This window comes from Anser anser, assembly GCF_964211835.1.
Source record: "Anser anser genome assembly, chromosome: 6".
Taxonomy (NCBI): Eukaryota; Metazoa; Chordata; class Aves; order Anseriformes; family Anatidae; genus Anser; species Anser anser.
In genome coordinates, this window is record NC_139726.1 from 20916500 (window position 1) to 20933169 (window position 16670).

The following is a 16670-nucleotide window of genomic DNA, read 5'->3' on the forward strand; positions in this document are numbered from 1 at the left end:
ATTTTTCATCTGGATAAGTTATTTCCATAATATATGTCCTTTAGATAGAATGCAAATAAAAAATTTTCTAATCTTAAAATGAGTTTTGGTAAATACCTTGTAACCCTTTATATATATAGTTCTTTGTTTTTCTTACTTGTTCTGGATTTTTGATTGTTTTTTAGAGTTCCTGCCTTCAAGCAGTGTCAATAGGCTGGGAAGGAGGTGTTTATGTACAAACCTGTGGTCACACTTTGCACATAGATTGTCATAAATCTTACATGGAATCTTTACGGGTAAGTAAAACAAAGATCATCATTTTACTTGGATTTTAACTGTTCTCAATCGAATCCATTGGATTTACACTGTCCAATTCAGGGAAAGAAAGATTGGATGCTTAAGTTTTGCATCAGTGGATAAGATATTTTTATGTTGTTTCTGAAATGTAGATATTAGATCTTACTACACTGTGACGTTATTAGCAGAAGTGTTTCATTTTCAGTTATTCTGATATACCAGGGAAAAAAACTAAATTAATACTATTATTAAAAAATCATTGATTTTCTTTTTTTTTTTTTCCTGTCATACATATTCAGGTAAAGAATTTCTTAGTTTTTTTATTTCTATTTCATAGACTCCTATTTTGGTGTTTAATTTGCATTAGAAGTTACTGAGGAATGTATTTGACAAACATAAGTTTGGCTAATCTCAAACACGAGTTTTCATATTAGGAAAGTTAGATTTTTATTTCCAGTTAGGTAAGATATGTTACTTATATACAAACAGTTTAAATAAATGAGTTGAAATGGCTTCACTCTTGTGAATTATGCCTTTTGCACCCCCCCCCCCCCCTTTTTCTTCTCCTTAGAAAATATTATTAGGAAATTACTTCTATGTATATGGTTTTAAAACAGTTTATTAGTTAAACCTCAGAAGTTGTAGGTTGGAACAGACATTCATGTTTTTGCATGGTCTGAGAAAATTGATTTGTGTTTCCATTGATGTTGCTGGCCTTCTGTACCCCCTCAACCTCTTTTTGCAGCCCCATTACAGATCTCCTCAGTGACACTCGAGAATGTTACTATAAGCTCCACAGTGGTAGGAAGTGATCAGATTAAGCAATTGTTATTTTCTGTGGTATTTAGTCTTTATTTTATTACACTAAATGATAACTTTTTGTTTGATAAGAAATTGCTTTCTCACTGAAGTTTAGTTCATGTGGTAATTGTTTAGTTTTATTTTTTTCATAAGTCTGTGTTTCTGAGAAAAATTATTAACAATGTTCTGTAGTTGTAGTATTAGCATTATTCATACTGTGAAACTTACCCTTTGAGGAACTGGTAGCTGGGCCACCTTTATTGGATTCAATGATGAACTGTTCTTTTCTATTTAAATGTAAAGATGCTTTTAGGGTTAATTATGTCATCAAAATAAGTAAAATCTGGGCTTTCACTGTAGAATCTCAATTTATGGAATATTAGAAAAATAACATTTTGCATCATATAGGTACTGAATTCTCTTTCCTGGTGGCTTCTCAATTAAACAGCCAATAAATTATTATTCTGTCTCATTCTGTTCTTGAAGATTTCTAGATTATAACAATTTTTATTATTTATTAGTGTACAATAATTATGACAATTTCTAGCATTCCTAGTACCAAAATTATTTATAAAGACTTGTGTTCATCTGGATTAAACATCTATTTTTATTAAACATTTTTATGTAATACAATCAGAGATCAACATCCAGAAGAGTATGCGTAAGTTTACCAGGACCCTTGGGGCTATTCACAACACTGAAACAGGGTCATTTGCCAGTAACGGGAGTACTCTGAAGGTGGTCCCACTTCCCAAAATGATACTTCCGTGTCCATTTTCTTATCCTTTGTGGTAAAGAGGAAGTAATAAGCTTTTTTTGTCATGCTGCCCTCCAGTGGCTACTTGATTAAGTTTCTTGGCCTGTACTTTTGAGAAATATCATTGAGTATTTTTCAAGACTGAAAATAAAACTACCTTTTGACAAATGAAAAGTTGCTACTAAGGGAATCTCAATCAATGGGAGTTGATAGAGACAGCACATGTGAAATATTCATAATACCACATTGAAGTGTTTTGTGGTTTGTTATGGTGATATTGTAGACAATGAAGATCACTTTAAATTAGACATTGTGAGTAGTTGAATTTGAGGGTTGTAATAGTCTGTAGTGAAAAAAGCCCTTGCTACTAACTTGAGTGAAAATTTTTCTTTCTTTACAGTTTTTAGTTTTTAGAATTTTTATCAATGCACCTGAAACCAAAATTACGAAGTCTAATCTTTGGCAAATTTCAGCTATACTTTCTTTGTTTTCTTTTAGAATGACCAGGTCCTCCAGGGTTTTTCAGTCGACAAAGGAGAATTTACCTGTCCCCTCTGTAGGCAGTTTGCTAACAGTGTTCTTCCTTGTTATCCTGGAAACAACATGGAAAGAAGCCTTTGGCAAAGTCATAGTAACAAGTGTATGCAAGATCTTGTACAGGAGGTGGAAGACCTTCAAGAACAGCTGGGAACTTTCCCAGTAAGCATCAGTGTAAGGCAGAAAGATCCTTGTTAATTTGCCTCTACCTTTCAGTTTTTACATTATATTGCATTTGTGACCTCTTAGAAACTCGACAGCATGGGAAACTTCATTTCCTTTTGATAAGGAAGATAACATTTTATTGTTCAAGCAAAATATTTTAAATATTTACACCATTTATTGGAGGGCCTGTTAAAAATAAGCCATAAAAAGCTATGAAGAAATTTGATTCATATATTTTTTGGAGTACATTTTCACTTCTTTCCATAGTAATTTACATAGAATTGAGTCATGTAATATTAAATTCATGTATCATTTCTTGACAATGTGAAAACACCAATATCCTTCTAACTAGAAGCTATTTAAAGAATATCTATTATGAACACTTGGATATGGATTATTTGTTGTACTTGGCATGCAGTGTAGTGGATGCTCCCATATTGCAAAGTTTTGTGAGGTCTTTTTGAATCATGGAATTAACTTAGTTATTATTGTTAGCCTTTCTGTCTTGATAGAGATGTTATTTTCATGTACTTGTGCAATGCAGGTACATTCTAAAATAATGCAAGTTCAAGAATCTCACTGCTTGCACTATTCTGAACAAATCAGAATAACAAAACATTCTGTGAGACAGAATATTAACATTTAATACGTATTTTTCATGATTGCAAATATGTTTTTATAAATATGAAATTAGTACACTTTGTGATCAGCTATTGTATTTCTTCAGGTAGAATTAAGTAATCTTTTGTCTTTGTTCATAGTCTGAAACCAATCTCAGTAAAGAAATGGAATCTGTTATGAAAGACATAAAAAGTACCACACAGAAGAAGTACACAGATTACAGCAAGAGTCCTGGATCACCTGACAATGATTTTCTGTTTATGTATTCAGTAGCCAGGTGAGAATTTTTCTTCTTACATTGTATGATTTTGGTTATCACTAATGGTATTACCACATAAGTTTTCCTTTTTAATTTTTTTTAATTAAAACTCTATCACATCCTCCCTAAAAAGTGCTTTCTGAGCACTTAGTATATCAAGGTTGTATTTTCTGATTTTTATATGCAGGCATATGTAAGATGGAATTACGTGCCTCTCAGTTCATTTTTAGTTTATGCAGCAGTGGAGCAAAACGTGCAGAACATCTTGTGTGCTGCTTATCTAGTTCTATTCTTTATCCAATGTTTTGCTATCCATATATCAAAATTTTATGTTGAATTTATTTTCTACCTTCCTTTCCCAAACTATTAAATCTTCTCTGCCGTTACTTAGCAGAATTAGTTTATTTCTCTATTGTTATTTTTTTAAACCAGAGGGTATTTTTAATCTCTCCATTATGTTAGTTTTTCTTACTTAATTGGGGATCACAGAAGGAGCCTTTCCTGTATCAGCAGACGGGGATCTCTTGTCATATAATATTTTTTTAAAGTGTCAAAAGTGCTAGTATTTTTTCTGTGATATGTGATTCCAGATTATTGCTGTCAGTGTCAGAGCAAGCATAGCCAAGAAGAGGAACCAGTCCCTCCCTCTGTCTCTGTAGCATTTATTTTAAGATGCTCTGAAACATAAAACTGTTTGGATTTACTATAATATACTATAATACGAGGCTTTTCCATAAGAAGATGCTGAAATACTCATTAAGCAACTAATTTTCAAAACCCTTAATTAAGTAAGCTCTGCAGGGAAGGTGGTGACTGCAGAGAAAGTGCAAGCATGGAAGTGATATAATCCAGTAGCATTTTTTACGGTTTTTCCATAAACTCTGTTTGCTGACTGTCTTTACCACGTAAGTGGTGGAAGTGTTCAAGCCTAGGCTCGGCAGGGCTTTGGATAATCAAATCTGAGGCTCAGCTTTTGACAGAAGGTTGGACCATATGATCTCCAGAGTTCCCTTCCAACTTAAAGTTTCTGCTAACAGAATTGTACAATAATCTATGTATGTTCTGTAAGAGCATCTTAACAGAGCCTTGATTAAGAAGAGAAATTAAATTATATACATAGCAAGAGAGAAGATTATTCTGTATTAATTTAAGTGATATATTGTATAGAAGAGTAAATAATGTTGAGATTTGGGGCAATTAGGTACTTGGCCAATACTATTTAATATTCTTCATAAAATACAAATGACTCAAAATTAAAATTTCCTGCATGAAAGTATGATCACTTGCAACAGTAACTTTACAAGCCATTTACGGTATAAAAAGTTTGTTTTAATATATTTCTGAGTGTAATGTTACACTAAGCATATTTTAAATATAGATCTATTTTATGATTTTTGTATGAACATCATAGGCCCAAGATATTTTGTTTTTCTCCCAAGAGTTAAAAACACATCAAACTGGAACAGAGTCTCCTTGCTTCTTGCAGTGCTGGGGTCAATTTATCATTTGCCACTAGGATTAAGATGTTTACTGTACTCAGTGTGAAATGTTGTTTGGTCAGACTACTGTCAGCTGTTTGCCATTTATCCTTGTATGAAGGATTTCAGGTGTTGGATGCACCCTTCTATATTGTTACTGTAACTCAGAAGGTCACTTATGAGTATGCCTGGCAAGTCTTCTACAAAATGGTTAACATCCATCTCTTGTCTTTTAATTCAGCAATACACATTTACAGACTTCAAGTATTTGATAGTTGTGTAAGAACTAAAGAATTTGATTTTTTTTAAACCTCTGAAGACAGGTTAATAAAACCTTACATTTTGCATATATGGAAATAAATTTAAGTGAGCTGGTTAAAAAAAATGATAATTTTCTTTGTATAATTTTTGTTTGTTTCATTTAATTTTAAGTATCCAAGCAATGGACTGTCCACAATGGTACTTTCAAATCACAGACTGAAGTAACTTAATTTCTAGAAGCTCTTCCTGTTACTCAGTCTGTTTCTTCCTTATTTCCATCCATAGTTCTTTTTGAGGTGATGGTATTTTGGTGTTCCTTACCAATCAATTCACCACTGAGTGCTTGTAATTTCATGTATTATGAAACATTCCATAGTCTTTGGTCAGACCAACTGCAGCTGTTAATCAAATTTTTTCCTGGTATTTAATATAACATTGGTAGTGGTCAAAGTCAGCAGTGCATGCTTAAATAAACATTTGAATGTAATCTAATGATATTTTTATTGATCCCCATATATTTGCAAGTGAATTAATTTAAAACACTGTTAATCTTTTTATAAGTCGTGTTCCATTTTCAATCAGAAGCTGTCATCTTGTGCGGTCTTCCCAAAGATGCTATTTTGGAGGCCAGCTTTGAAGTAGATTTCTGCTTGTTGAACTGGGTGTGCTACTGGTTAAACAAGATGCAGGCACTTGCAGCTGCTTATCCTTTCTGCTTCAGGAAAACAGGACCTTGCTGCCCTTTCTTTGGTTTTGCTACCCTGGACAGATGTCATTGGTAACAGAGGAAAGAAATTACAAGGGAATTCTCCACTAGTTAGTGGGAGAGCTAGCCCCTGTCTGCTTTCATAGCAAAAAAGGCATTTAGTGTTTTGGCATTTTGATTTGCGTGCACAGCTGGAGCAGCAGCTCCTTAGCTACCTGCCCCTTTCCCTAGCATCGGGCCTTGTTGAAGTCATACCCTTCTCCTACGCATCCTTCCTTGTCTTTGCTGACATTCTTGGTATTAGTATAGTGTCATTCACAAATCTTGTGTGCCTTGCTTTAATTCTAATAGCTTCATAGTAATTCATAACTTTGACTGTCATTTGTGGTAGCTTGGAGGATGTTTCTGTATTGCATAACAACAGGTCTCGTGCTTTGTTGGCTGTGTAATCAATGTCTGTTTTTTGGAGTCACTCTGTATAAACCGATACAAGAACCATGTGTTCTTTTTCTTCCAGTCAGTCTCAATACGTGTTTTTTCACATATAAGTTGTCTTTGTCAGGTGAAGTGGGTAAGATGGTAGTGTTGGAATGAGGAGGTCTCAAATACGGAGGAATCAAATACGTTCTCTTTCTGCAGAAGGTTTTGCTTTTTTTACCTTCTCATACTCTGTCCTGGTAAAAGTTCTGAGAAACTGGCAGTATCCACGCACCCTGGTATGTTTCCCCGAGACATTCCTTCTTCCATGAAAGCCCACAAAAAGGCATGAAGTACAGCAGTTTTTAATCAGGATTCAGTACAACTGAACAAAATCCATCTTCTCATTTTTTTTTTCTGTGGGTGTAGAAGATAAAGCCAGTGTTCTACAAAACTCGTTGCTCCAATGAATGGCACAAAGATTTTTAGATAAAGGAATAAGTCACTTATATGGATTTTCTTTCTCCTTCTCTTTTCTTCATGTTGAGGGGGCTGAGATAGAACAGTGGAACACAGAGTGGTCTCTGCAAGTATCCTTTGCTATCAGATGCCCCGAGTTTTTCTCCATTGAGAAAATAGACAGTGAGAGCTCTGCTTTACTTCAGCAGAGGGTAGGTGGAACTCAGGCGTTTCTATCAGATCCCAGGAGAGAAGGGAGCTTGAACAGGGCGGAGAAATGCAGGTCCTTTTGAAAAACGATTAGAGCTGTACCTGGTGTGGAACAGCTTTATAAGGACAAGTATTCTAGTCTCACAGAAGATGCTTTCCCTTCTATGTGCTATTCCACCAAGGCTTAGGTGTGTTTCGAAGGAGCTGTCTTAAAGGAAAAGGCTAATATTTAGCTTTTCAAAAAAGCTGAACTAATAAGCTGCTGACTTTGAGAAGCTTGGGGCAATGAAGAAGTGTGGGAAGGGAGAATTAGTATGCTGTGTGAGAGAGTATGTTTCTAGAAATCTTTCTCCATACATTAACTATGGTGAAGAGTGCATCAAGAAGAGTTTTTTTCAGGATTCTGAGTTTTTTGTTTTGTAAAATTATACATATGTCTTGGTAAAAGGGAAATTGAACATTCGGGATCTAAAATTGCTCTTAGATTTAAATCAAAAGCACCTACCTGAATGTCTTCATTCTCTTGGTTTTAATAGGAGGCTGCCATTAATTTTGTTCTCCAAATTAGTTATCGGAAGGTTTGTAGAAATAAAATATACTGGTTTCATTTATATTCCCATGATGAACTAGCACATGCTGATCTACAGTTGCTATTTTGTCCACTAATATGAAATCCCTATCCCTGCTTCTTTGCTGGTAGATTTTTAGAAGTTCAGTGAGCACTGCAAATCGCCTGAAGAGTGGAAAATTCCCCTGTCACACAGATGCCCTTATCAGCAGCAACCAGATGGAGCTCTGAGCAGTCACATTATCAATGTTAAATTGCTTTTTTTCTGAGCAGAGAGGATTAAAGCATTCCTTCAGAAATGGGTGGCATAAGCTGAAAACTTAAGGACAGTAATATTCTGAAATGTTACTATTTTAGAAGCATATGAAAGTATCTTGACAAACAATGCATATCAAAAACATTATTCTTTCAAACTGATGGAGCTGAAATTTTAAAGAAATATTCTATTTTGAATAAAATAGTCATCCTGTAGCTTCTTCTTACATAAATTACTTAAATATATTACATGCATAAAACTCTAGAATAGATTTCAATATGTATTCAGTCATGTTATATTGAAATTAAAATTGTATGATTTTAGTTGAAGGACTGAGTATGTTTGGACTGAGCTTTGCAGTTTGTATTATATTGGCAAAATAATGTTTCAGAATAATACAATTATTCCTTTATTTTAATTAAAGGAATGTATGTTGATTTGTTAAAACAACCTCTCGGAGAGCATAAAGTAAATTGTTTGCTCCAAGTCTCGGGGGTAAAAGATAACACAGTACTGCAACATCCAACTCGAAAATCAAACAAAGCTATCAAATATGGCCTAAGCAATTGGCGCCTAAGTATCAGATTACTGTAATACTAAGAAAGCAATCATCAATGTGGTATAGTAGAGATTTCGTGACAAAACTCCTGTTTCATACTAATAAGCTGCAGCGAATACCAGTGTTTAGTTCAGAATTAACCTCTCAGACTTTTCTTAACTAACTTGTCAAAAAAGGTCATTGCTTCCATTATAACTTAAACTAGTTTCATACTTAATGACTTGGTGGCATATCCATTGTACTATCTGTTTGTTTAAAGAAAACAAAAGCACTGCCATTGAAGAGAACTCTTTTTAGACTTATCTGATTGATTGAAATTTAGCCAAACTATACATTGTCATCTTAGATTTGCACATAAATTCCCTTATTATCAAGGAGTTGTGTGCATTCAGAAAAATGCTGCTGAATTAACATTTATTTTTTCTTCAGTCACAACTGTAGTTGCTCTCTTAATATAGTACTTCCTAATCAAACCATTTTAAATCACACGTGTCAGTATCTTGGTAATGTTTGCTTTATCCTTGGTCATATTTAGACAGTACCTAACGCTAAAGATTAGTTTACAGCTTTCTTTCATTCAGTGTACACTGGAGTTTATGGTGACTGTCATGTCTATAGAAGCTTGAACAATGCTATTCCATTTAAAACCCTCATGTTTTTCATGCAGAACAAACTTGGAACTTGAGCTCGTCCATCGAGGAGGCAATTTATGCTCAGGAGGTGCAAGCACAGCTGGAAAAAGATCATGTTTAAGTAAGTTTTATTTTATATAGTATGATATAAGTTATTAGCAGACTGAATGAAGATGTCTATTTTGAACATTTTCTAAAAAACATCATTTTTTTCTTTTAAGAACCTTTCTTCTGCTATAATGGATCTCTATTTTTTGTTACAATTTGAGAAATCTGAAGTCTAATTTCCATTAGTTATTCATTAGAGCAATTCATATATTGTGAGTATAATATATTTAGAAAGCAATTGTCATAGAGTCCATGTAATGTTTTCAGTACTTTCATATTTTTGTGAGTAAATCTATTAAGAATTGTAAGGGTAAAACAGAACTTGTGGACATACAGAAAAGCTTTGTTCACCTTGGCTATTGCTATTAATAGTGAAGGAATTCTCTTTCTCTGAGTACTCTTGTAGCTCATGGTGGCAGCAGATTTGTAAGTGTGGGACCAATTCACATCCACTATCTCTAATTTTTCTAGCTCTTTAACTGCAAAATTCTGACTTTTTTTGGTAGAAACTCAAATCCTCATTGTTCTTAAAGATTGAATACGTGGCAAATAAAGCATTTATAGTTGACAGATGTGCTTTTTTTCTTAATGTAAAATCTTTTACTGGGATATAGACTGTTAGGAATGGACACTTCCTTTTGTCAAGAAAAATTGGAAAGCCTGCCAGAATACTACTACTAATAATGCTTGTTTGAATTGAGCTTATGCTGCTGCAGCAGTAGTAGATTCAGTACTAAAAATGTCAGAAAACTTGGGCCCATCTCTGCCTTTTTTATACATTATCCATGGGCAATGCTTTTCTCATCATTTGAGATGATGAGCCACGAAATATTCCCATCATGTGCTATGTTGCCCATGTCTGTTCTATGGTAAGAGCCTTCTGTTACTGCCAGGAAAGGTAAGTTCATTTTATTTCATTCAAGTGCTGTGATTGATTTCTGAAATTGTTTTAAACCCTACTGCACATTGTGTCCTTCCACCATTGTTACATACCCTCTCCCAGCTAAGTAAAATACCTGAATAACGCATATGTTCAGTGCACCGCTAGATCACTGCAAATTTGAAGCATATAACAAAATCAAGGCTGTACTGATAATTTCTACTTGTATTATGATTTACTTTGAATTGTATGCTTACAATTAAGGTGGACACTTTCTCTCTGAATTTCAGCCACTTACTGCATGCATTACCTATTTCACAGGCATTTTATTTGAAAGACTATGATGAACAGTTTAGGGAAGAGAAGTCAGCTTGAAATAGTTTGAAGGTTTTCCAATTTCAAGTGAAAAAACTTAGAATGACAACACACATGACAGTATACCCCTGTTTTCATATAGCCATACCAGCCACACAAGATCTGTATGTCTTGATATTTCGAAGTTTAGAATGGTGTCTGTAATCTCTAAGGTCATACTTCTATCTTCTAGTTTTTCAAAGACAGGAGTTTACAGTTTCTCCTTATGATTTTTTGCTATTGATAGAAGTGGAATAAAATATATCCTTGCAGCTTAAAACACTGAAATGTTTGATGCCATACCAGTATGAAATGTTGCATGTGCCTATTTAAAAGCTTAATATATACATATATATATATACATATATAGGATAAAATAATGGGTTTTTGTTGTTGTTTGTTTCGTTTTTTTGTTTTCCCTGAAATCACGAAATAATGTCATCATTGTTGGAAGAACATGACTTGGCAGAGAATGGTTGAACCACCAGAGAGCTAGTCAGTTTCCTCAGCGTGTCTCTAGCTCCATTGTTTCTATTTGAACTATAACAGTTGACACCAACAGAGGAATTACCACAAAGTTTAATAAATAAATTCCACCAAGCTGAGGGCACGAAAGGTGACTCTATTTTTTTTTTGTGTAAAACATTATTTAATCCTTATACTCATCACACCATCCCTTCAACATCATATTGCATAAAGTAGGACTCTGAAATACTTAAGATGTGATTTTGAAAGAAACATACCTTTTGCTGATAGCCAGTGAAAAGATAAGTCAGGATTCTAAATACATAACCCTCAAGTCTTAAAAGGCACGTAGGACTTATTAATCATTATAGAAACATTTTTTTGAGAATTACCAAATTGGAAGTGACACGTAGAGAATGTATCTTCGCTGGAGTATTGCATTGTGGTGGATTGTGACTTTGACAAGAAAACTTAAGTACTGTTTAAATTCATATATTATACTTAGTTCTACTGTTTTGTCAGTAACTCTATATGTATCTTTGAAAATAAACCACCTTGTCTGTTCATCAGAATAAATCACTTTCTACAAGTTTGGTTTGTTCCAGTAAAATATAGGTGTTCCTCACATTTGAAAAATATGGAAATAGTCTTCTTAATGAAGCTTTAAATGAAGTTGTACAAACTATTGGTTTTAATGTGTATTTACAAAATTTAAAATGTTTATGAAATACTTCTTCAGTGATATAGGGAAGGATACGTGGAAATTTTATACAGGATATCTCTTACTTTTGCAAAACAAAAGGGCTTGATTAAAATCACAGTTAACTTGCTAGCTTATTTTAAATTTCTTAAGCCGGATTTTAATACTGTTGGTTGTGGTAATGTAGGGCATCTTTTGATACCAGCAATTCCATTTTTATAACTCCATTAGTTGCCATTGTCAAGAGTGAAATAACCCAGGAAAGAAGAATTAGTTTTAAGTCATCACCTTCAGAATTTGTACACAGAAGAAATTTTTTTTCCCCATGATCTGATTCAAGTATTTTCCTGTACTACAACTTGAACGATCTTTTTTTAAATGCAATAACATTTCTCGATTGTTTCTACTTATACTTTCTGTTTTGCTTACTATAATATTTTTTGTTTCTTAAATTATTGTGTACTTCTGTTTGTTGATTGTGCTATATATGGAAATAGTGCTTTTTCCTCTATCAGTTACATTATTTAAAGGGTTCTAGTGCATATCCTCTGAAGAGGTAGGGACAACATTTAAAAACAAGGCACTTGCTTTTTGCACGCTTCTGAATAGAGCGATACATTTTCATATTTTTCATATTTAGATCTAAATCAGATCTGTTGGTGTTCTTAATATCTGTCTTACACTCAGAAAAACTGAATGCAGCCTTTGAAGTGTCCGGGTGAAAGGCACTATGTAAATGTATGTGACATTGCTTCAAACAGTGTGGAGACATAAATGTCATCTATTCACTGTTCAAGTGTTCACATGCTGTTTATGTACTGTGTTAGTATTTTTTTTAATTGTTATGTAGCAAGCTAGTCGTATTTAATCTTGCAATAAAATGGGCTCATTTTTAATGTAAGGTAATGGGGTCCTAGAACAGAGCTGTACTGTTTCCATTTAGTACTAGTAATTTAGTTTTGGACAGTAATCCAAATATGACTAATGGCAGGAGAATTACTTTTCCAGATATAGAGCAGGGTTTATTTCAACAAGGCAGTTACATAATTACGAGTTTCTTTCATTGCCTCTTCCATTTAGTTGCATTTATAAGGAAAAAAAATAGTAGCTCTTTAGAGAGAGAGATTGTATAATATATTTTACTCTTTCCATAGTCATTTATTTTTCCAAGCGATATTCCTGTTTTTTTCTAGTTTTCACTTAAATTGTAACTTATCACCTTGTGCAGTGAGGAAGGAAAGATTTAAAAATTTCCCGCCCTTTCTAGAGGTGTGTACTGTTTTCTTAGTCTCATTTGTACGCATTGACACCGCTTTTGTTTTTATTTGCAAACATCACTCATTTCACATATAGCAAAAGTAACCCAAAATATAACCCGTTTTTGTTTTTCTTATGAGATAATGAGGTGTCTCTCTTGTGATTAAGCACACCACTCTGTATTAGTCTTGTAAGAACTGTGAAGTTTGGTGATTAGATACAGCAGAAAACAGAATATGTTGTCCCAGGTGAGCTGTTACAGCGGCAAGCGTCAGTGGAGGCAGTGGGAACAAATAGGTCAAGAGCTGTTTTAGTAGATTGAACCATGAGGGCAGCTGCTCTTGGGAAGTAAAATTAAGAATGATTAATGTAGCTGTTAGCGTCAGTGATAGAGTCTGTGTGACAAGAATGCTGAAGAAAATTTGGCTGTAAAATTGCCATTTTAAGTTTTAAAGCTGTGCGTGTGTGCACTACACAGTATGCAACCATAAAGGCAGTCCTATTTACATATTTATAAAAATATGTAATAATTGTTCAGGTCTTACCTCTTTGTTTTATAAAGTTTGAGATATGATGGTTTGTTTTCTGTTTTTGTAGTTCTGTATTTATAGAGCAGCTTCAGAACGCAATATTAAGGCTGAACAATTAGTACTTCTTACCATTTATGCCTGTTTCTGTTTAATTTGTGTATAAATATTTTTCTTTGTGATTGTTGCTCTAGTATCCTTGCAATAGTGAGTGAACAGTTCTATGGTATTTAGAGGTTGTCCATAATGAATATATAAATTCTATAATGAATTTATAATCTAGTCCTTTTAACTTCTAGTCCTCCTTTTGTTGTTGCTTTTTTTGTTTGTTTGTTTCCTTTTTCTCTTTGCCATGAGGATAGTTGGTTTGTTTCTCCTTCAGGAAGGATTAAACACCCCGTCACCATGTCCTCTCACTCCAGTTTCCCTGTGTGGAGCTCCTTATCTTCACACTCCCTATAGCTAGCAGAGTCTGGCTTTTTGGCATCAAGTGCATTAACTGGAAAAGACATTTGTTTACAAGCGGACATGAAAAAAAAACAAAAAGTATTTGAGACTCATGTAACCTGACCTTAAATAGTGTCCAGCACTGTTATACCTTCAGTGATGGTTCTAACCATTGAGAAGCTATATTGTTCCACTGACTTATTTCCTTCTGTACATTTTAAGTCTGTATTTTGCATTTGTAGATGGTTTAGTGTTGTAATCTGTCTAGATGATGATAGTTATGTTAGTTTAAACAGCACTCTTAGTGTTTTTGTGAGCACAGAAAGTTCTCCTGGCTTGAAGCATTTTCTAAGCTCTTCATGCTGTTGTTTTTGTACATAGCTGCTCCCTTGGTATCAAGTTTTTCAGCCACCTTGGTTGTTGAAACAGAGGCAGACGTTACAGTATGGCCAGTACACATAAGTATGGTTCATTCCTGTAGGAAGAAAAACCAGATGCTTTTATGAATTGCTGAGTGCAACAATCTCCTTCCTGTAATCTACTAATGTGAATGTGATTACAAAGGTTCTTACCTAGATCTGTGCAGCCACTGAAAGAAAAAAGTATAAAATTACTTTTCAGGAATGCTTTTTCTCTTGATATAGTGCATTTCTGTGGGTGTTTGTCATTGGTGGCAGTTTATTTCTCTGTGGGGATTTTTGATTGTTCATTTGCTTTTAAGTTAGGAGCTGACAATTTGCTGATCTTCAGTGGCATCCATTTGTGCTAACTTGGAAAAAGCAGTTTTTCTCATGAACAGATGATTCTGACTATTCCTAAAAAGCTTCGTATGCCATTCATACCTGGTATGAGAGGTAAAAATAGATACCATTTGTAGAGAAAAAAATAATCTGTTGCTGAAGTTTATTTCATACACTGGCAAGTTTAATGTAGAAAATAATGAGTTGTTTCATCAGCAATTAAGACTTCAGATTTTTGTAAAGACTATTCACATCTTAATGCATCAATAGGCTTTTCCTGACCTTCACATTTCTTTTTCTTCACCGATTTCAATCTCCTGGATCAGTGATGAATAGGAAGATGCCATCAGCAGGTCTTCGCAACCGCTGTTGATAAGTAGGCTATGTAAAAGCTCTATAAGGAGGAAAAAATCCTCAGTTTCCTTATTAATAATAAATTCCCATCTGCTTCTGTCAAATGTTTTTTGTTGTGATCTACACTTCTTGGTAGATGCAGCAGACTTATGGGTGAAGAAGAGCATAAGGTCTTGAAAGAGTCTGGTAAGATCTTCATGCAGCAGTTGAGGATAAAACAAGGATGTTTCGCATTCCACTTGTGGTTAATTGCTGAATTACTGCTTTGTGATCCTATGACATTCTAAATATGAACACTGATTTCTAGAATTAGAAAAGATTGGATCAAAGTAGGAAAGTGGAGATTTTCATGACATCAGTATGTTATTACATCTTTCTAAAACATAAATATGAAACTGGAGAATAAATGTCATCTAAACTTTTGCAAGCAAAATCAAGCCAGCCAATTGCTTATTTTTCTTTGTCATAATTATTGCAGCACGCTGTTATACATTGTTGAAGTGACATTAATAACAGATAAAAATCCTGTGATTTAAATATTGTTAATTTGTGTTTTTTCTTTACGGTCAAGAGACTGTAAAAAAAAAAAAAATAAAAAAAATAAAAGGCAGCAAGAAACTTGTAGAAATTTCAGATCACTTTGGCAAAGACCACACCAAGATATTACTAGTGAGACCAAAACTTGCAGCTGCATGTAACTTCCTGAATTACTCATTTTGTCAGTTCAGCACAGCATTTTTATAAATGCTGGCATTCATTTATCAAATCCGTATCTGGTCATCTCTCTGAGTTTAGTTTTCTTTTGTGCTGTGCATGTCAGGATTGACATGAAAAGAGCTGTGAAATCACCTTCTCTGTATAGACTCTTGCATTATGCACCCAAGGATAGCAGAAGGTTTTTAAGAGCTTTGTCAACATCTGTAAAATCAGTGTGCCTTAATACTGAAAATACTGAACAATGCAACTACAGGTGCTAGTGCAGGCAGTGGGGTTATGTAGACAAAAAGCAACTAACTTTTGATTTCTTATGAGAGTGGAAGCAGTAGAACACTTCGTCTAATAGCTTTAATCCCAATGCATTGAGCTTTTTTTTTTTCTTTGAGCTTACGCTTTTTAAAGTACTGATTCTGATATAGTTCATTGCTCCTCTCACAGCAGTAATAACCCTGGGAAGTAGAGCTGGTATAGGAAGAGCTGAAAAAAAAATGTACCAAGAGCAGAAGTGTATGGAACAATAGATTTATTTTTCTATTTATAGAAATGGAATTAAGAAAGGCTAATATAAATCAAAGCTAAAGCTACTGTCTAAATACTAATCTCTATGATTCTATTAAGCAATTTACTGAAGCTTGGCATGTATTGTGTGAAAACAAGCACCATCTAAGTAAGTTAGGAGAATGGAGACTGTGCTGCTTCAATGTAGGTAATATTTGAGTCATATGAACATGTTTGAAAGCCCGTAATAATCCAGGTCATTTATATAGCCTGTCTCAGATATCGTGCAAGTATCAGGAGAGATGGACCGTAATAAAATTCTTTCTGCTATTTGCTTCTCACAATCTTCTGTGAATAAATCTGTAATTCTCTCTTTGCTGTGTTTTCATAACTACCAATCTGTAATTTGAATGCTGCTGTGCTTTTTAAAATGAATCATCTTCTACCAAAACCAAATTTTGATAAGAATATTCTTGTGAAGACTGAACCAGTTCCTGTCTTTCCCACTTAAGAAGGTCCTTGACATAACAGAAGGTCCTTGACATAAAGATGCTGTGAATGTGGAGGAGTTAGGGACGCCTAGGGGGTTATGGCCTTCCTTCCTGGTCTTCAGAAGACTGGGCAGGGTTGTGTGGGGGCCATTGTCGTGTTAAAGTTTTAC

At 34.2% G+C, this 16670-nt stretch overlaps 1 protein-coding gene across 3 annotated transcripts in view; it reads left to right on the forward strand.

The window, feature by feature from the left end:
* The window catches only part of UBR3 (ubiquitin protein ligase E3 component n-recognin 3), a 104299-nt gene that overhangs the window by 61555 nt on the left and 26074 nt on the right, over positions 1–16670 (forward strand). For 2 of the 3 annotated variants that reach the window (XM_083842449.1, XM_083842450.1), the window contains 4 exons: positions 165–275; positions 2333–2545; positions 3298–3434; positions 8998–9083. In XM_083842449.1, coding sequence (XP_083698575.1) covers positions 165–275; positions 2333–2545; positions 3298–3434; positions 8998–9083 — 547 coding nt within the window. The remainder of the gene's footprint in view (positions 1–164; positions 276–2332; positions 2546–3297; positions 3435–8997; positions 9084–16670) is intronic. The other variant, XM_083842451.1, reaches the window with a different exon arrangement.